At 42.3% G+C, this 20,821-nt stretch overlaps 1 protein-coding gene across 3 annotated transcripts in view; it reads left to right on the top strand.

Annotated features, from left to right (window-relative positions):
- The window catches only part of atp8a2 (ATPase phospholipid transporting 8A2), a 285,157-nt gene that overhangs the window by 156,072 nt on the left and 108,264 nt on the right, over positions 1 to 20,821 (top strand). For all 3 annotated transcript variants that reach the window (XM_007900625.2, XM_042333953.1, XM_042333952.1), the window contains one exon: positions 7,595 to 7,767. In XM_007900625.2, coding sequence (XP_007898816.1) covers positions 7,595 to 7,767 — 173 coding nt within the window. The remainder of the gene's footprint in view (positions 1 to 7,594; positions 7,768 to 20,821) is intronic.

Raw genomic sequence — 20,821 nt, 5'->3', positions numbered from 1 at the left:
TTCCAGCAGAGACAAGCTTAGGACGGTAGTCAGATATTAAGAAAGTCCATAAGTATGGCTGCCTTAAGAGGCAGAAATGTTTCACCTGTGAAGTATTAGGAGCTTTTCTGAAGTCAGAATCCAGACATATTGGGCCAGACTTCATGGTCTTTGTACGTTGCCTTTCATTAATCCTGACAGCCAGCCTTAAACAGATGTCAAAGAGAATCAATATCTAGAATTCTTTAAATTAACATTAAAATTTGATCAACGGCAAGTGTATTTCTTGCTCTGAATCCAGGTGTTGATAATTGTAGACCCATAGAACCACAGAAATGTATGGCACAGAGGAAAGCCAGAAGAAAACCCTTGGTTTTCGGGACTGATAATTCCAGTATGGAGTCATTGTAAAGACTTGGAGTCATTGTAAACGCTTCCATTAACTTGTGGCTTATTATGTCTTTTTTTTGTTTAAAAAACGCACCTGACAGTAATTACTTGTGAAGCACCTTGAGTCATTTGACCTGACAAGGTGCTACAAAAATGCAAGTTTCTTCTTCGCAACCAGTAACCCCAGTTGAAGAATTTGAGAGACTGATTGAGGACTGGATTTGACGTTGCTTGTGGAGCACTGGAGTTTGTGTGTCAGTTTGCCTCAGTTGGTAGTACCATTCGAAAAGAAAAGGGAATTTCTCACTCCCAGTGTCATGGCCAACAATCCCCCAAATAAAATTAGTCGCTCACTCCATAGCTGTTTGTGAGACATCGCTGTGTGCAAATTAGCTGATCTGTATGTCTACAAATACAGTGACAACACTTCACAGTAAATCTTGTGAAGCTCTTTGAGATATCTTGACAATGTTTAAGGTGCTATATCAAACACAAGTGATGTGATAAGGTGTTATATCAAATTATTAATAATATTATTCGTTCCAGGATAGCCTGTGCTGCAATGATTGGATAGGTGAATAATTAGGATTTTTATGTGACGTTGGTAAATGTTCTGTCCGCATGATGCCAGTAAATCAGCTCTGCTTTGTCTCTGGGCGCTGGAAATGGTTACTTCCTCTGGGTGTTTTAACTGTGGCAGTGGGGGAGCTCATAAGCCTCTGGCTGGTGTCGTGGTGTGAAAGTGAAATACTATGGAGCGTAGGGCAAAGATGTCATACACTTCTCTCTGTGGAGACCTACAGTCAGATTTACATTCATAGCTGCTTATTTCGACTAGAGAGCACTGACAATTTTACTATTGCTGGGCAGGAGGGGTTGATAGCAGAATGGTTAATACTGTACTTACTTGTATTTAATAAACTTTTGCCGATGTCATTTTATTCCAACCAACAAAATTGTTTTTGCTGAACCTCAATTTTGAAATGTCAGCTGTAAGAGCCCTTGCATCGTTCAAAATTAAATTCACAGTTGACAATGGCAGTGCGAGTAATACAGCAAAATAGTTTCAGGAAAGAGTAAATATTGGTCCATCTATAATATTAATAAACTTTACATTTAATATAGCTTCTTATGATACAAACAAAACGTGCATTTGGTAAAGAGCAATGACCGTGTATTTTGTGGGCGACCGGAACAAAAGGCTGAGAGCAAATGGGTTTCCGAATAGTTAAAAATGAAATATGGGAGAACCGGTTTGAAGACAATCGCCTCTCAACTGAGGAAGTATTTTGGGACAACAAATGTTACTGAGGCACAGTAACAAGATCACAAGATTGATTTGGCCGATCTGATCTGATCCCTCCATAAATTCCTTTGAAAAGGAATTAGAGAGATGCTTGAGAATGAGGAATGTTAAAGGATACGGGGAGTGAGCAGGCGAGTGGCATCACATCAAGTGTCTCATATAGAATAAAAACTCTTGTGTCGACTTGATCAGCTGAAGGACCTGCTTCTGTGCAGTAACTTCTATGACTAGTAGAAATCATAATCTGACTGGGATTTCCTAATCTTGCTGTCCACCCACGCCCAAGCTGCAGCTCTTGATGGAGAATTCCAGTAGCTTGTTTTTTCCTTAGCAAGAGAGAAAAGGCAAGCCCTTAGCATGAAATCAGCAAGTTGGAAACATACAGCTGCAATTGCTGTGTTTTCTTATATGATAATATAGAAATTAATTTTAAATTTTTAAAAAATTAAAAATTGTTTCGCCCACAAAATACAAAGTCACTACAGTTTACAGTATATTCTGTGAAGCGCTTTGGGACATCTTGAAGACGTGATAAGGACCTATAGCAAATGCAAAGATGATTATTATGATAATCGTCATGGGGTGACCTCGCATGACAGCAGACGTGTCGGCAGATTTTGCAACACGTGGCTGATGTATGTGCCACCTTCATTTATTGTCCGCACATCACAGAGCAGTGTGCTGTAGCTGAGGTGTAACGGAGGAAACAGAAACCATAGGGGATTTGGCGGAAATGCTTCACATTGAAGTACCTACTGTCATTTACGTAAACATTGGCTGATATGTTTTGCTAGGGGACGTTGGAGCTGAAATTTAAATAGTCAACCTGCTTCTGTTGGTAGGATTCTCGGCTCAGAATCAGAAGTTTATGATTTCTCTCTGGGATACTACCACCGCTCCTGGCAGGGTATTCCATATCCTAACAATAATAATCCTTGTATTTGATATCCTGTCTTATCACATCTTTGAGACATCTCAAAGCACTTCACAGAATATACTGTAAAGTATAGTGACTGTATATTTTGTGAGTGAAACGCAGCAATCGATTGCGCACAGCGGGTATCCCATGAACAGTGACCACATTTTTTAAGGGATTCTTACTCCCAGAAAAGTGATCCGCCAATCGACTAACAAACGGGTTCTTATTTACTGATAGGTAAACAGAGGCGTGTAGAGTAAGAAACTTGGCTAACAATTCACCCTGCCTAGGAATCAAACCCAGATCTCGCTTGAGAGACGAGTGCTCTAACCACTGAGCTACAGGACTCCACTGATCTAACTATCCTGACGACTCTGTGTGTGAAAAATGGTGCACTTACTATTGAATCCTTGCTTCTTTCAGCCAAAATAATGGCATATTGCTTTTGGCATGAAGTCCGACCTGTACATACTTAGCGCTGTTAACTGGTCATTTCAGAATCTGCTTCCCGTCGTAGTCTTGACAGAATTTAAGACGTTCTGAGCTCGGTTGCTTTGCTTTGTGCTCTGTTGACTGTACCTTCACATTTTACACATTCAAATATTTCTGTGAAATTTTACCAGATTCCTTTCCAACTGGATGCCACAATTTTTTAAAAAAAGAGAGGTAATGGCAAACCTGGCAGATATCAGCGATTCTGGGCTGTTTTGATGTTAGAGTTGTGCATCGGTTTGATTGAAAGACGAAGATATGGGCTCTCCTGCTCCTAAGCAATATTGTGTGTATATCAGTGGCTGGGGAGACATTAACACACAAGGTCATGTGTGTTTTACTGAATAACTGTTGAATCCGTTTAAATCGGATTATTCATTTTGGCTTTGAGCTATTTCAACATTATCAGATATTGCTGAAGTAAGTAAAGTTGGGGGGAAATTCAAACAACAACAACAAATTTATATATAGTGCTTTTCACGTCGGGAGGAAGGCCCAAGGCAGAGGGTTGGACAGTCAAGGGTTGGCAATGAGCTCGGGGATGGGATCAACAGGGGAGGAGTCAAGGGGGTGGGAGGATGACTGAAGACACAGTCAAAGAGTGAAATTCCACAAGCACAGTCTTCATTTCAAAGCGTCCAAAAGGAGAGGGCATAAATATAAGATAGCCAACCACAGGTCTTAAAGGGAGTTTAGGAGGAACTTCTTAACGCAGAGGGTGGTGAAAATGTGCAACTCACTGCCGGAAACTGTGGTTAAAGCAAAAGCATCAATGTTTTTAAGAGGAAACTTCATACGCACATGAAGGAGAAGGGAATAGATGGGTGTAGGTGAGGGGATTCAGAGGGATGGGCCAGGGGATGGAGTATATACACCAGCACGGGCTAGTTGGACTAATATCTTGTTTTTGTGCAGTTTTCTTCTGAGCGATTCTATGTAAGTTGTCCCAACTGCAGAAAGCTGGCTTACAAATTGATTTGAAGACATTTTGCAAATACCGCATGATCTTAAATTTTAATGCTCTCATTATGCGGTATTTTGAGCATCAGTTTTAAACATTTCTTTTTAACTTTACAAACCACATCTATTCTGTGAAGAATCACATAAATAAGCAGGTTTGGGGGAAGGAAGTGGGGAGTTCTTTGACAATCGACAATGGAACTAGACTTTATAAATTAATAACGTGAAGTGACCCTTTTTTGCTTATGTTATGTTCTTATTGGTTATAAGATGTTTTAAACAAGACTGATACCTACACTTGTAATCTAACCAAGTTTCTCTGTTTGACTAAAATACTTTGACATGTACAAGTACTAGCCATGTCTGGACACCAGAGACTTGAAACTGGGTTATCCTTCAGTTCTGGTTCCAACTTTGCTGTGTGATGCTGTGAGGTGGTGCACCTCATTACTGATGATCAGGGGGCTCCAAGCTCCACTTATGTTTTATTTAGCTGGTTAGTCTTGAAGTATCCCAAAGTACAGAGAGCCGGAGAAGTGCTGGAGTGGCAATTAATTTTGAATTGAGAAAACTTGTCCTATGTATTTTGTCCGTTATATAAAAAGTTTTTTTTCCTCATGGCTGGTACAGTGTAGAAGTGTAAAGTATAGCATTGCTGAGTTGCTGTGATCTGGCCCTGCCTCGAATGGGCCATTTGAAGGCGCAAAATGTAACCTACTTCATTACATTAACTCTTGCAGAGCTGCAGGATGTTGTCTGCAGTTACAGCCAACACAGAGTTTTTCCTGCAGTTACAGATCACACAGAGCATTGGACTGCAGCTTCTATTGTCAGCTGGCTCAGTTGGTAGCACTCTTGCTTCTGAGTCAGAAGGTTGTGGGTTCAAGCCCTACGTCAGGCCGTTGAGCTCATAGTCTAAACTGAAGCTCCAATGCAGTGCTGATGGAGCAATGCATTGTGCGGGTACGATCCTTCAGGTGAGATGTTAAACCAAGATCCCATGGCACAACCATGGCACAATTCGAAAAGAGACAGGAGTTTCTCCTGGTGTCTTGGCCAAGAATCCCCCAAATAAAATTGGTCACGAATGTTTGTGGGACATTGTTGTGCACAAATTAGCTGCCACACTCACCTGCAAGATACAGTCATTTAACAGCCGTATCAAATGCAAAGGTTATTATTAAAACCCTGTAAAGTGCTTTGAGACATCGTACCAATGTGAAAGTCGCTATATCAAATGTAAATAATTATTTATTTATCTATTGAATACAATTTCAATTTTTATTACACTTTTCACAACGTGTCAAAGCCCTTCACACACACATGCTCCTAATTTGCTGCGGGAATTCAGTTAAATGTACTGTGCTGCTAACCTTGAAAATATGACCCCAACTGTCAGCTAAAGATTTGTGGTTTGTCAAATTATCTTTGAAATCAACAAATCATTGAGTGCCTACAATAAAGCTGACAATGGGATTTTTCTATAAGTTTAAATGATGTTGTGACGAGAGGTGTTTTACAGATATCTGTCAAATAACATCCTGGTTCACAAGTCTGTACCAGTTAAAGAAATACTGTTCAATGTGGTAAAAGTAAAGGATTGTAGTGAATGAATGCTGTCCTTTTAACCCAGTGTTCTGTTTATTGTGTTGCTTTTATTTCATCCCTTCACCTGCTGTTCTCTAGCTGAGCAGAACTGCTGGTGTCTGTTTTTCAAAAGCTCTGTCATTGACTGTGAGGAGACTCTCTCTGTCACTGGCTGTAAGGATGCTCTCCCCGTCACTGACTGAGAACCTTATTAAGGTTGATTTTTGTGCAATCTCTCACCATGGTGAAACATTTTCAATGCTTGGAGTGTGTGCTTTCTAAGCACATTGAGACGCTACCCTACTTGGGCGGCAAGACGCTACCCTGCTTGGGCGGCAAGAACTTTATAATAATAATCATTGCATTTGATATGGCGCTTTATTATGTCGTTGAAACATCTCTAAAGCGCTTCACAGAATATACTGTAAAGTGGATTGTCTGTGTATTTTGGGTGAAAGGTGGCAGCCAGTTATGCATAGCAGTGCCCCACAAACATCCATGGAGTGAGTGACCAATTTTATTTGGAGAATTGCAGGCCAGGACAGCGGGAGAAATTTCCAGTTGAATAGTGCCGTGCGATCTGTAACGTCCACCTGAACAGGCACATGGGACCTCGGTTTAACGTCTTGTCTGACAATGTCAGTCCCCCCCAAGACTGCATTGGAGCGTCAGCTTAGACTATGTGATTCCAAGTCCCAACGTGGGGCTTGGACTCACAACCTTCAGACTCAGAGGCGACAGTGCCTACCACTGCGCTGTGCCCAGATTGGGGGGCGCGGGAGTTAGCATTTGATTTTTGTACACAACTAACGCAGGAACATGGCTTCAGCTGTGGAAAGAAAGTATGTGAGGTGTCAGCGGTAGGACTTTCACTAAATAGCTGATGAGATGCGCTTGACAGTGGTTGACTGTCAAATATGCACTTCAGGGAGAAGCCAGTAAACCTTTCCTTACCCTCCTCCTCTTCCTCCTCCTCTCAGAACTGACATGACATCCCTCACAGTTCAGTGTTTCAGAACTTTCATGTTCCCTGCACAAGTGTAGGAAGCAGGTGTTTCTGTAATGAGACAGCTGTTGAATAACAGTGATCAGTCACTGATAGATTTGTGGCTTCACAGCTCAGTTATGACATGTCTATTGTTGAGAGCTGTCCCAGTGCCTCAGCGTGCAGAGAAGCTGAATAAGGTCCTACGTTCGATCTTGGATCTGTGCTCAGTTTGCTGATACCAGGTGAGCAAGAATGCTACAGTTGGTCTCGGTATCTCATGCCAGAGCCCTTGGATGTGCTGGAGCCCATGGTGTGCTAAGCGCTTCGGGACGCTTGAAGCCCGTGTGAAGGCGCTATATAAATGCAAGTTGTTGTTGGGTGTGCCTCTCCCACCACCCCCCCACCACACCCCCGTGTGTACGCCAAAGCTCGCTGGACAATCTGCAGACGGACATTCCATTGCAGAGACATAGAATATTTGGAGTGGAGTGGAGTCCTGTAGCTCAGTGGTTAGAGCACTCGCTTTACAAGTGAGAGACCTGAGTTCAAATCCAGGCAGGGCGAAACCTTGGGCAAGATTGCTTACTCCACACACCTAATAATAATCCCTCCAAAAAACCAAAACAATAATAAATTGGTCATTTTCAATCTATGACTGTTTGTGGGACATTGCTGTGCGCAATTGGCTGCCGCGTTCACCCACAAATATGCAGTCAATTCACTTTACAGTATATTCTGTGAAGCGCTTTGGGATGTCTCGAAGACCTGAAAAGCGCTCTATCAAATGCAAGGATTATTATTATTATTACATTTGCAGGTCGCAGGCATATGTGAAACTCTCAATCTGGTTTGGGTACGATTAAGCACACAATATGATTCCGCGTGTGTCAGACACTCGGCTAACCCCCCCCCACAAAAACGTTACGAATGTTTTTATTTGTATTAAGAGGCTGGTGTGTGTGTGTTTTTTTAGGCAACCAGGGCAACAATAACTCGGCACTGTATCGACCTGGGGGAGTGCTTGAACAAAGAGAACGATGTTGCCCTGATCGTTGATGGCCACACCCTGAAGTATGCACTGTCGTTTGAAGTTCGCCAGTCATTCTTGGATTTAGCTCTGTCTTGCAAAGCTGTCATCTGCTGCAGGTAAGAAGCCCGGTGATTATTTCTTAATGGATTTCTTAATTGAAGAAGTCGTGGAGTCCTCCATCCATGAGGAGCAGGGCATGACAGTAGTCGGGTCTAGAGGTGATGAAGGTGTGGATGTGGATCTCGATGGCCTGGTGGCAGCTCAAATAGTGGAGCTGGGAAAACTAGTGAGAGCCTGAATGTAAGGTTTGACAACAGCGACACAACATCTTGCGTTTATCTAGTGCCCTTTACTCGGTTAGCATCTCGGAGTCACTCAGAATACATGGGGGGGTGGTTAAACAAGACATTCAGGTCCTGCACCAGCTCAGTGAGGTGGAGTGAGAACCCAAGCAGATTGATCTGCTCGATGCCTGAGGTGTGAGCCCCCTCACAATATATCATTGAGTTCCTTGGGGGAAATCGTTCCTCACACCCCCAACAGGAAAATTTGATAAACTTTACTTCATGATGACAGATAACTAAGGTAAACCAATTGTGTTTTTACTATTACTAATTTAACACCAATGCTATTAGCACTCACACTAATAATGTGTCTGATTGGCTCAGCTGGTAGCACTCTTACCTCTGGGTCAGAAGGTTGTGGGTTCAAGTCCACCTGCAACTTTGAATTCATTGTCTGGGCTGAAACTCCAATGCAGGAGTGCACTGCATTGTAGGAGATGCTACCCTTCAGATGAGAAGTTAAATCGAGGTCCTGTCTGCCTGTTTAGGTGACTTTAAAGGCCCAAAGGCACTATTTGGCACTATTTGGAGTCCTGTAGCTCAGTGATTAGAGCACTCGCTTTGCAAGCGAGAGACCTGAGTTCAATTCCAGGCAGAGGGCGAAACCTTGGGCAAGTTTCCTTACTCCACACAGAGCCTAATAATAATCCCTCCAAAACCAAAAACAATAATAAATTGGTCATTTTCAATCTACGACTGTTTGTGGGACATTGCTGTGCGCAATTGGCTGCCGCGTTCGCCCACAAATGTACAGTCAATTCACTTTACAGTGTGTTCTGTGAAGCACTTTGGGACGTCTCGAAGACGTGAAAAGTGCTATATCAAATGCAAGGATTATTATTATTATTTGAAAAGAGAAGGAAGTTTTTCCTGGCGCCAATCAAACAGTCCCCCATATATATAATATATATATAAAAAAAGTAATTCACTTTATGACTGTTTGTGTGACATCGCTCAGCAGAAGTGAGAGTGCTGTTAACTGAGTCAAGCGAGTTAGTCTGTTAGTCATTTTATCACCCTTTAAAGGGTGAAGAGTGAAAGAACCCAGCTGGATTAGAACCTTCATAATGTACAGGATTAAGTCAATATTACCATCAGATGAGACATTAACATTACTGCCATCGTTTTATATCCTGGTGTTAAACTTTTGGCTGTTTGCCTACAAAAACAGTCACTACATTTGATTGCACTGTACTTGTGCAGTGCTTTGATACAATTTGGCATGGATGAGACTCAATACATTAATGGGGAGTCTCTTGGCATTTCTCTAAATAATTGGGATTAGTTTGGCTTCTATTGTGCCTGCAGACTTAACACCTTATTCACGTAATAGGAGAGAACTTAAGTTGCTGGCATTCACATGCAATTGCTAAATATCCTACTGTGCTCACATACTTCTAAACATACCATGAAGGACCTTTTTAATTACAATAGTTTGCAAATACCTTTCCACTGACTCACGGACTTGATCCCATCTGACGGTGGTAGCACTGTACGTACTGTTGTACAATGTTTTCTTACTATGAACACCTGCATTAATTGCACTGTTAAGGGATGTTATGATACCTTTCCGACTGCTTTTTGTTCAATGTTCCACCCTTTCCCTGCTCCTTTTCTAAAGCTTTGAGATGTTCGTTCATTGTGAAAGGTGCTACATCTAAATCCAATTTGACACCAGTGCATTGCTGCATTGTCAGAGCTGATGTCTTTCAGAGATGTTAAACCAAGATCTGTTACTCTGCTTGTTATTCAAGTGAACGATAAAAAATCTCATGACACTATTTGAAAAGAGAAGGGAGTTTCTCCTCGTGGCTTGTCCTACAGTCCTTCAGCTTTTACACCTCTCTTTGCGACTGCCAGTCCCCTGATATTCTGTCAGCCTGTCTGTCAGACCTCAGGGGCTGGATGAGTGCAAATTTCCTTCAGCTGAATGTTGACAAGACGGAAGCCATACTCTTTGGCTCTCATCAACATCTAAAATCTCACGGCTCTCACCTCCTCCACCTACCCGACCTGCCTCTAAAACTCTCCGAACCCGTACGCAACCTAGGCATCAGGTTCGACCCCCAATTATTCTTCCTCCCCCTCATCCGGTCGCTCACCAGCACCGCTTTCTTCCACCTCTGACGCATCGCCTGTCTCCGCCAATACCTCTCCCCAAAAGCCGCTGAAACCCTGGTCCATGCCTTTATCACCTCTCAGCTGGACTACTCCAACGCCCTCCTTACCAGCGTGGAGGGCACTATATAAATTCAAGTTGTTATTATTACTTGGTCATTTACTGCTATTTGTGTGCAAAAACAGTCACTGCACTTGACAATAACTATTACCAAACAAGTCTGCAATGTCATATCCACAATTGTAGGTTGTAATGATTGACAATAGTCAGCTCTTTCTAGGCTCAATAAGAGATTCAATTTCAGTGCTTAATACAGGGAAACCCTGTTATAATGGCATCTCGCCTATAATTTGGGTTCGCTTGTGTGTCAGCCTGGTGCAGTTGGTAGGAGTTTCACTCTGAGTCAGAAGGTTGTGGGTTGAAGCCCCACATCGGGACTTGGAATAATAAAAAAAACTTTGCATTTGATAAAGCGCCTTATCACATCTTTGAGACAGAATGTACTGTACAGTGTCTTGACTATATATTTTGTGGGTGAAATAATTATCTAAGGAGGCAGCCCGGCTTCAGTTTTATTGTGCTAAAACTTAAAGTAGTGCTGGCAGATAAACGTGAGGAGCCCTTATCATGTAGTCCAAGCTGACACTCCAATGCAGTGATGGTCTGTTGCGTTTTCGAAGGTGCCGTCTTTCCGATGAGACATTAAACAGGTGGATGCTAAAGATCCCATAACACTATTGGAAAAGAGCAGGGAGTTTCTCCCAGTCCTGGCCAACAAATCGCCAAATAAAATTGGTTGCTTACTTCATGGCTGTTTGTGGGTCATTGCTATGCGCAAACTGACTGCCCTGTTTCACCACAAAATGCACAGTCAAAACCACAATATCCCATGAACCGCTTTGAGATATCTCGATGATGTGATAAGGCACTATAACAACTGCAAGGATTATTATTATTATAACTCAATAGGACTGTGGTGAGAAGAGAATTGAGCCAAACTGTACTGAGAGGTTAGGTTAGAGGTTAATGCTGAACAAAGTTCTTTTAATCAACTAAGTCTATTTATGGATGGAAATATTATCCAATAACTTGCATGTGGTCCACTGCTGATATTGTGCAGATGAAAGAGAGATGTGTAGGTATGTTGAACAGATTAATGAATATCCCAGGCTACAGCTCAAAACAAGCAGGCTTGAGTTGTTTATGTAACACAGTGAAGATGTTCTCACTGCTTCAGTTTACCTGGACTCTTTCCCTTCCACTTCTTCCACTGATAATAATCCTTGCATTTGATATAGCTCCTTATCATGTTTTTTGGTTGTCTCAAAGCACTTCACAGAATATACTGTAAAGTGAATTGACTGTATATTTTGTGGACGAAACACGGCAGCCATTTGTGCACAGCAGCGTCCCACAAACAGTCATGGATTGAGGGGCAAAATTATTTTTATTTATTTTGAAGGAATTATTACCCCCGGAAAAGCAATCCGCCAATCGACTAACATCCGGGTTTCTACTTACTGCTAGGTAAACAGAGGCATGTTGAGTAAGGAAACTTGCCCAACGTTTTGGCCTGCTGGGAATTGAACCCAAGTCCTCTCGCTTGCGAGGCGAGTGCTCTAACCACTAAGCTATCTTCTTATCCCTCTGCTCAGTGAACACTGGCCTGAAACATGACTCCGGCCCCACCCACCCCTCATCATCGGTGAATATGTTTTCAGCCATTTTGCTCCTATTTTCTGGAATTTTCTCTCCTTCCTGGCCTTCCCTCTACCTCGCCCCCTCCCTACTCGTAAGACCTATCTCTTTGAATGTATTTCAGTCAACCTTTCGCTAACCCCTCAAGCTCAGGTTCCCAGTGAGCTGTGCGAAGAGCTTTGAGACATCTTGCCAACATGGTGGAGTATAAATTTGTCTCGCTCCCTCCCTTCCCATTTTCAGGTCTCTGCTGAAGACCTTTCTTTTCGACCGCGCCCTTGGTCACCTTCTTCCCCCTGTCTCGGTCCCGGGATCCGTTACTGTAATGCGCTCTGAGACGCCGTCCGGCATGGAGGGCGCTATATAAATCCAAGTTGTTGTTGTAAATATTAATTGTTCTTGTTGTTCTTCTCCCCTCTTGTACATCAAGTCACTTTCTAAACTGCATTGAAAAATCCAAATGGGTTTTGTCTTTTGTCAAATACTTTGTTGATTTGAGTTCTGCTTTTGTATTGTGCAGGAAAGTTTCTTTTTGTTAATCTACTGAGGAAAGCACAGAAACTGGGATGTGGATAGGAATCCCAGGAATGTGCGCTGTGTAAATGAGGAGGGTGCTGTGTAAATGAGGCGGGTGCTGTGTCAATGAGGAGGGTGCTGTGTAAACAGGGAGCGTGTGCTACAGAAACAGGACTGTGCCCTTTTAATGTCTTCTCTGCCATCCACCCCTCCTGATCCCAACCCCCAGTTCTGTGCAGCACCGTGGGACGTCCTCCTGACGTGAAAGGCTCAATACAAATGTAATTTGTTGTTGTTGTACTGCAGACTTGCTTTTAGTGGGAGCTGCTGAGGTTTGGTTACAATTTGCCTGTGTAAAATGTTGATCTTGAGCAGGTTGATCTGAGCAGCTTTCCTCGAGTTCTTCAACATTAACAAAACACAGGTGGTTCCAATCAGAGCAGAGCTTAGCAAATTGAATATTCCTTAATCCCACCATAAACCACTGGAATATGGCCCCATCTCATGCTTTACATCTGACCTCGGAGTTATTTCTGAAAATGTAACATCCTTTCCACTTGTTTGGGTGAAGGTCATGCTGTCCTGTGGGGGCAATATACCACAGCAAAGTCAACCCCTCTAAACTCCCCTGCTTTCACTCATTGGTCATTCATTTCATTTTTATCTCTCCCCCACCCCACCTCTTCTAAGTCTCTCTATTTGCTTGCCTGGTATTGCTATCTGAAGCTTTCGTTGAAGGTTATGCGATTTTAAGGTTATGTGAATAGCAAACCTGTGGAACAGGCTCCCTGGGGAGACGGCTGAAGCAGGAAATGTTGATTCCTTCAAACACAGATTAGATCGTTTTCTTTTAGGAAATGACATTATGGGATACAGTACATAGGTAGTTCGAGACATATGTGCATGCGACCACCAGGAAACTGGAAGGCGAACTAGATGGACCTTTGTCTTTTTTTCGTCTAGCATTTCTTATGTTCTTATGATTGATTTAGTTAGTTTTCCTCCTGTTTGGGGGACTAATCAGAGGACCCGTGTTTGATTCCTGGGCAGGGTCAAAACCTAAGGCAATTTTCCTTACTCCACATGCCTCTTTAGCAATAATAATAAGTAGGAACCCAGTTGTTAATCGATTGTCGGGTTGTTTTCTGGGGGAATGATAATCCCTCCCCCCAAAAAGTTTGATCACTCAATCCACGACTGTTTATGGGACCCTACCGAGTGCAATTGGCTGCCACATTTCGCCCACAAAATATACAGTCAATCCACTTTACAATATATTCTGTGAAGCACTTTGAGACGTCTCAACAACGTGATAAGGCTCTATATCAAATGAGAGGATTATTATTATATATTCTGTTTTTCGCTTAATTCTGAAATTCAACCTTTCTCATCTCCTGATCATTGACAGGCCTGATCTGATTCTTATATCCCAGACTATTCTGCCTCCAAATCAAGTTCAAAAGAACATAAGAATGAATGTAGGAGCAGGAATGGACCATGTATCCCTTTAAGACACTGATTCATTGGTTTAAATAGATGTAATTTTGAAGTCTACAAATACACAATATCCATTTCGCAGTCAACCCTTTGAAGTGCTTTGAAACCTCCTCCCGAGGTGAAAGGCACTATATCAAACACAAGATTATAAAGGGTCGCCCCCCTCCCGGTTAGCCCTTAAAACCCTCTCCCTCCTAACATGTCCCAGTTCTGACGAAGGGTCGTGGACCGAAACATTGACTCACTTTCCTTTCTCCATAGATGCTGCCTGGCCTGCTGAGTGTTCCTAGCAATCTCTGTTTTTGTTTCAGATTTCCAGCATCTGCAGTATTTTCGTTTTGTTTACACAAGATTATTAAGATTTGCTTAATTCTGTTCATGCAGGGATAAACTGAGATAGTAAAGTTGATTACGTAATCTTAGCTGAAAATATGAAGTTATTAAGAATATTAATTTCAGAATTAAGGGCATTAAGAGTAATATAAATAATATAATAATCCTTACATTTGATATAGAGCCTTATCATGTCATGGAGATATTTCAAAACCCTTCAGTAGTAATTATTATAAAATGTATTGACTGTGTATTTTGTAAGGAAACTCAGCAGCCAATTTGCAGACAGCAATGTCACACAAACAGCCATGAAATGAATGACTAATTTTATTTAGGGAATTGTTGGCCAGGACACTGGGAGAAACTCCCTTCTCATTTGGAGTACTGTCATGGGATCTTGAACGTCCACCTGAACAGTCAGATGGGATCTCGGTTTAAAGTCTCATCTGAAGGACGACACCTCTGCAGGCACTGTTAGACTAGACTGTAGAACAGAATCCCTTGATATTACTTTGGGATGTATACACTAGTATTCAGAGTTGGTTACAATGAGGTTTAGTACCCTAGATGTCTGGTGATCTTCATACCCGGTGACCGATCATTCATTATCAATGGCTTTACTACAATTTTTTAAAGATCCAAGTCGGTCAGACTTCACTTCCCCACTAAAAACAACAACTTGTATTTATAAAACGCCCTTCATGAAGGTTTCAGGGCCCTGCACAGTAGTGGGATTGGACACCGAGGATGGGAGAAGGAGGTGATCATAGGCAAGGTTGAAGGGGTAGGTCATAAAGTGGGTTTTAAAGATAGATGGAGGAAGTAGGGAGTAGGAAAACCAATGGATTAAGGCAGGGAGACGTCTAAATTTGAGATACCTCAAATATATGATAAGGCGCTATATCAAATGCAAGGATTATTATTATTATAATGTTATTTATTTTCACCGGTGACCAGCTGGTCATTATCAAATAGCTTCACTGCCATTTTCTGACCATAATCTATGCTGAAGCTTCCTGGAAAACAGCGATAATTATCGCCAGTGAAAACAATCGCGTCACATCATTGGGTTTTTTACTCCAATCATTTTGCCAACATTTCCCTGTGAGAATTTGTGAGAGGGAAGTGAAGTCTGGCCGGCTTGGACCCAAGCAGACTCGGACAGTTTCACCCAAGCTTCCATGCCACAGTAAGTTGTGCCAACATAGCAACAGTTATTTAGGAAGCCCTTGGGTATGTCTGAGTTTCCCTGTACAACTGGCTTGCTTTTGCCCTCTGTCAATGACTCTCCTAATGCACCACGCGGACTTTTGCTCCATAGAAAACGTCTGCAGCTGCCGATTCTCAGTAGGGGAGCCCGCTGCTCTGCCTGAGAGAACTGGCTTCGTCCCCCGTCTGAAATAACACAGCTGCTATGAGCACCAAGGCTTTCCTCTGCAAAATATATCCTGGCTGATTCTGCAGGAAAGCGCTTTGTAGTTTTTAATAACTCACTAGTGTAGGTCTGAATTCTCGTGCTTCAGCTGGAGAAATGCAGTCACCACTGAATCAAAGCACTAACACAGGAAAGGTCCAGGCTGTGATCTTAGCCTGGCCAGGTGAGTGCAACAGTGTTGCTGATTCTGGCCATCAAACACCTAAGCATAAGGATTTCGCTTCTCTTTGTTTTTTACATTTTAATGCCCGCCAGCTTATTGATTTTGGGTTAAGCCTTTGCACGTTACTTTCATTAACATTCTTGATCATTTAAGCAATATTGCACGCACTGAGACGGAGCAGAAACGGATCCTGAAACGAGTTTAGGACAAAGATGTAAGGTTTGGTGGTTGGTGCCGTGGTGCTGCTCTTATGCATACCCAAACAGTGCGGTGGGCTTAGAAATACCAGCATGTCTATACATTATCTGCAGGAATGCCGGCAATTTGGTATTGAATGTTAAATTGGGTATTTGATATTCTTTGCAGCATTCAGCTCCGTGCCCTGAGGAGCTGCACATTCCAAACTTTTCAGTTACAATGAGAGCTTCCTATTTCTGTGCCACACAGTGCACCAGAACCTAAAAACTCAACAACTCCTCAGCTACCACGAGCCTTCAAAACAGAGCTTGCCATCACCCAACCTCGGCGACTTGATTTCTCCTGGTTCTTGAGCTTCACAGCTCAGCCTTGGAGTTTGCAATAATGACAAGCTCAGTTCACTACTTATATACTTTTAAGCATGGCGATGGGTTTCCGCGTGTGTCAGGCTAAAACAAATCAGCCCTCATGCGAGAATGGTACCTCCCTGATCCAGTAAGTGTCAGCCTCGCTCAGTTGGTAGCACTAGTACTTCGGATTCAGAAGGTTATGGGTTCCAGCTCAATGTCAGGACTTATAAAAACTTACATTGCTTAGGCTGTTATGCATACCCAAATAGTGTGGTGGGCTGAAAAATCCCAGCATGTCCATACGTTATCTATCTGCAGGAATGCTGGCAATTTTGGATTGCCAATGCAGTGCTATAGAGGGATGCTCAGACGGCACATTAAACCGTGGTCTGGTCTGCCTGTTCAGGTGAACATTTGAAGATCCCAAGGCACTATAATAATAATAATCATCCTTGCATTTGATATTGCGTTTCTCACGTTTTCTAGATATCTCAAAGCCCTTCACAGAATAAACTGTAAAGTGAATTGATTTTATATACACTATTTGAATGGAGAAGGGAGTTTCCCCCTGATGTCCAGGCCGACAATTCTCCAAATAAAAAAATTGGCCAATTGTTTCATGGCTGTTGGTGGGACATTGCTGTACAAATTTGGCTGCCGCATTCACCTACAAATAAATAGTCACTAAACTTTCACTAAATAGTCACTAAACTATATGAATTGCTTTGAGATGTCCTCCTAACGTGAAAGAGCAAATGCGCAGATTATTATTATTATAGTCTGCCAGGAATCACTGTCTGGCTCAGCCACTTGGGTGAGGTGTTGAAGAGCCCCCAGATACTAATATAATAATAATCCTTCTGTTTGATGTAACGCCTTATCACGTTGTCTTGACATTTCAAAGCGCTTCACAGAATATACTGTAAAGTGAATTGACTATATTTTGTGGGTGAAACGCTCAGTTCCCTTTGGAACCATAGCACTGCAGGAGTCAGTCACTGGCTCCAGGAGATGAATGATGGGGAGAATGGGAGAGAAAAGATAATGGGGAGGGAGGGGTGAGGGAGGGAATTTTATTTGGGGAAAAATAAGGAATAAATTACATCTTGCTTGTGTGACCCTGTATGTCCCCGATGTCAGTGAAGTTTGAGTCAGCAATGAATTAAACAGCTAACATATTTTTCCTCACCATTTCTGTGGTTGTGCAGTTTAGCTTGTGAACGCCATGTACATCCGAGATCTGATGTTTAACAGATGCTGAGAGCAATTTCATTGCTTTTTTTTTCTTGTTTAGAAAATAATGCTCAGGTCTATTAAATCTTTCAGAAACGCTGCAAATTGTTTTTTTCTCATGATTTTTTTCTTCGAAGTCTCCAACCAACCTGGCAGCGTGCAGTCTTCCTGCTGGCAAGGTAGCCCTGGCAACAACTCTCCATCCTTACATAAGGAATAAAGTTGCCAGTAAAAATAAAGTTTTCTCTTATGTGAAAAGTACCGTTTTTTTAAAAAAAAAGAAAAGACAGTATACAAAAAAATTTCAAAGTAAAGTTACCGAGTCAAAAAATAATTCCCCATAATGTGGATCAGCTGTTTTACATTTTTATTTTTATTTTCGACGAGTAATATCGATGTTTATTTTACCTTTGCTTTTATTGAATTTAGTGCTGATTTTTGGCGGTCTTTTTGAGGACAAAATAGTTAATATGCCACCTATGCTTAGCGCTGTGTGAAGCATGGAGGAAGTAACATCCATGGGCCCCTGGTGACCTGCAGGTCGGTCATTTTTATGGTTGAAAATGATAAAATCGCTGGTAAAAACAAAAGCCTCCATTAAACAATGGGAATTCATTATCCTCAGTTTCGAGAAAATTGGAAAATCCCCAAAAAACAATTTTTATTAATTAAACTAGGTAATAATAATAATAATCCTTGCATTTGATATAGCGCTTTTCACGTCGGGAGGACGTCCCAAAGCGCTTCACAGAATATACTGTAAAGTGAATTGACTGTATATTTGTGGGCGAACGCGGCAGCCAATTGCGCACAGCAATGTCCCACAAACAGTCATGGATTGAAAATGACCAATTTATTATTGTTTTTGGTTTTGGAGGGATTATTATTAGGTGTGTGGAGTAAGGAAACTTGCCCAAGGTTTCGCCCTGTGCCTGGAATTGAACTCAGGTCTCTCACTTGCAAAACGAGTGCTCTAACCACTGAGCTACAGGACTCCACAGGTAACCAGGTAACCAGCAAGACTAATGTATGTTGTACAATACAAATGCAGTAAAATTCACATTTATACAGCGCCTTCCACATTGGGAGGATATCTTAAAGTGCGTTACCCCGGGAACTTTAAGAGGGAGCGGGAGGGAAAAGGTGACCAAAGGGGCAGTCAAAGAGATTGAGGCAGGCTTTGAAAGTAGGCGGTGGGGGTTTGAGTCAGAGAGCTTCCAGGATGGAGTTCCAGAGAGGAGGAACAGAACTGCTCAAATTTTGCTGTAAACTAGAACAAACAACAACAACAAAATTACATTTGGATAGCTCCTTTCACGTCAGGATAACTCCCCAAGAACCAGAAGAATGTGTAGGATCTAAAAAGATCTCTTGACCGTTCCCAAAACGGAAGCGAAATAAAATCATCTTCCCTACTCCATCTCTCATACTTCACCAAACTGCTATCTTAATTCCTTATTGAATTTGCTGACACAATCTACCTTCACCGCCTCCCTGGGTAGTCCATTCCACATACTCGCCAGCAGTATAGATTACCCAGTTGCTACAAATCCATATTTCATTACTTGACTTGTGTGCCTAATACAACTTTTAACTCAAGGGGGAAGGGGGAAATATGGGAGAGTTATGACATTGACAGGAACCACACAAGCTGAACAATCAGATCCCAATCCTCTATTGTCCTGTGAAAGAGTTTCAGCTTCAAAGTAATAGTGAAAGTAGGTATTTTGTGGTGGGTAAGGCTGACATCTGGCAGTGTGCTTGTGGCTGCTTTTCCCAAGTGCATTAGCGCTCCCGGTCCACTGAGATACTCGGCTCCTTTTGATGTCTGCACCAGCAGTGCCCGGAAACGCAGGAAACCTGAAGTTCAGGAAATCGCTGTTTACACGAAATCTGGGGCTTTTGTGCTGCCTATAAATGATTCGTGGTCAGTTTCAGCTCTTCGCAAAGAGAACGAGCTGTGTGTGATGAGAAGACCATCTGCACTATGGCCACTTCTATAGCAGAGGATGCCTTTTGCTGTTCTCATCTAGAGCTCCATTATCTATCCATCCCCTGTGCCTTTACAAGTAGAGCCTGAAACCCTTTAGTCCTGTGGTGAAATGTGTTACAAAACCTGTTTCTTTCTCTCGATCTGCGTTGATCCTGAGGAGGGGACATTGCATTATTCCTGCTGTGCGCAATTGGCTGTCGCGTTTTGCCCCAGAATATAGTTAATTCGCTTTATGATATATTCTGTGAAGCGCTTTGAAATGTCACGAAGACGTGATAAGGTGCATTATCAAATGCAAGGATTATTATTATTATTTTTATTATTATTATTATTTCCAGACCTAGAGGGCAGTCGGCTCATGTCCAGGACTCTCCCCCAACTCCTTACAGCTGGCTGCTGAACAGCCTGGCTGGGTATCTTCCTGTCTCTGGGAGAAACGCCTTTCCTTAAAGGGTCTGGTTCAGTCCAGGAATTCCCTGTGTGGGGTGCACACTGGCCAAAGGAGGAAGTGATCGTGCCACGTTTTAATACCTTGTTGGCCCAGTACATCGGGACACTGATGTGCTGAAGTACTATGGAAATAATATTTTGTGTTTTATAATGGAAGTTTTATTGTCCTAATTGGCAACTGGCAGTGAAAGCTGGTACCAGAGGACCCCTGGGCACATGGAAACCTCCCCCACCATTAGTCAGGAGACCTTGGAGTTTCTCATTTCCCCAAAATAAATCTCCTCTATTAAAATTTAAATGCGTCTACATTGCATAGTAATAAAAGGTAATGAGGTTCTATAGTTGCATGACTCATAGAAAATTAATATTTCTGTGGGGGGGAAAAAAAACAAGGTCTGTGAGCAAAGCTTAGTGTCGGACATAGGACACATTGAGCTTCCAATTTGATTTCAACAGCACTTTTACTGAGCAAAGGAAAACCTGGTTCAGATTATTCAGAGAGTCATCTTGTTCACTCCCTCCCTCTGGAAAAAAGAGATCCTTATTGTTTAATGAATGACCTGTATTCTTGTGTGACTGCATTAATATTGCATCAACAGTGCAGTACTTGTCATCATTTCCATTAATGTTGGGCTAAAGTTGGTGGTAACGTTTCATGCAGAGCTATGATGCTCCCCAGGAAGCTCGCAGAGAGTTCCTGGTACTTGATATCCACTGAGTGAGGGCTCGTTGGATGACCAACTAGTGACTGTGCTCCAGGAGTGTGTGGGGGTGGGGGAAGAAGGGTGGAAAATGGAGTTAAGTGGAGTCTCCCTGGAGCTGAGCTGGCTCCAAAGTGAAA

Source organism: Callorhinchus milii, unplaced genomic scaffold (genome assembly GCF_018977255.1).
Source record: "Callorhinchus milii isolate IMCB2004 unplaced genomic scaffold, IMCB_Cmil_1.0 Scaffold4, whole genome shotgun sequence".
NCBI lineage: Eukaryota > Metazoa > Chordata > Chondrichthyes > Chimaeriformes > Callorhinchidae > Callorhinchus > Callorhinchus milii.
Note: the sequence above shows the minus strand (reverse complement) of the source record. Positions and strands in the feature narration are given on the sequence as shown.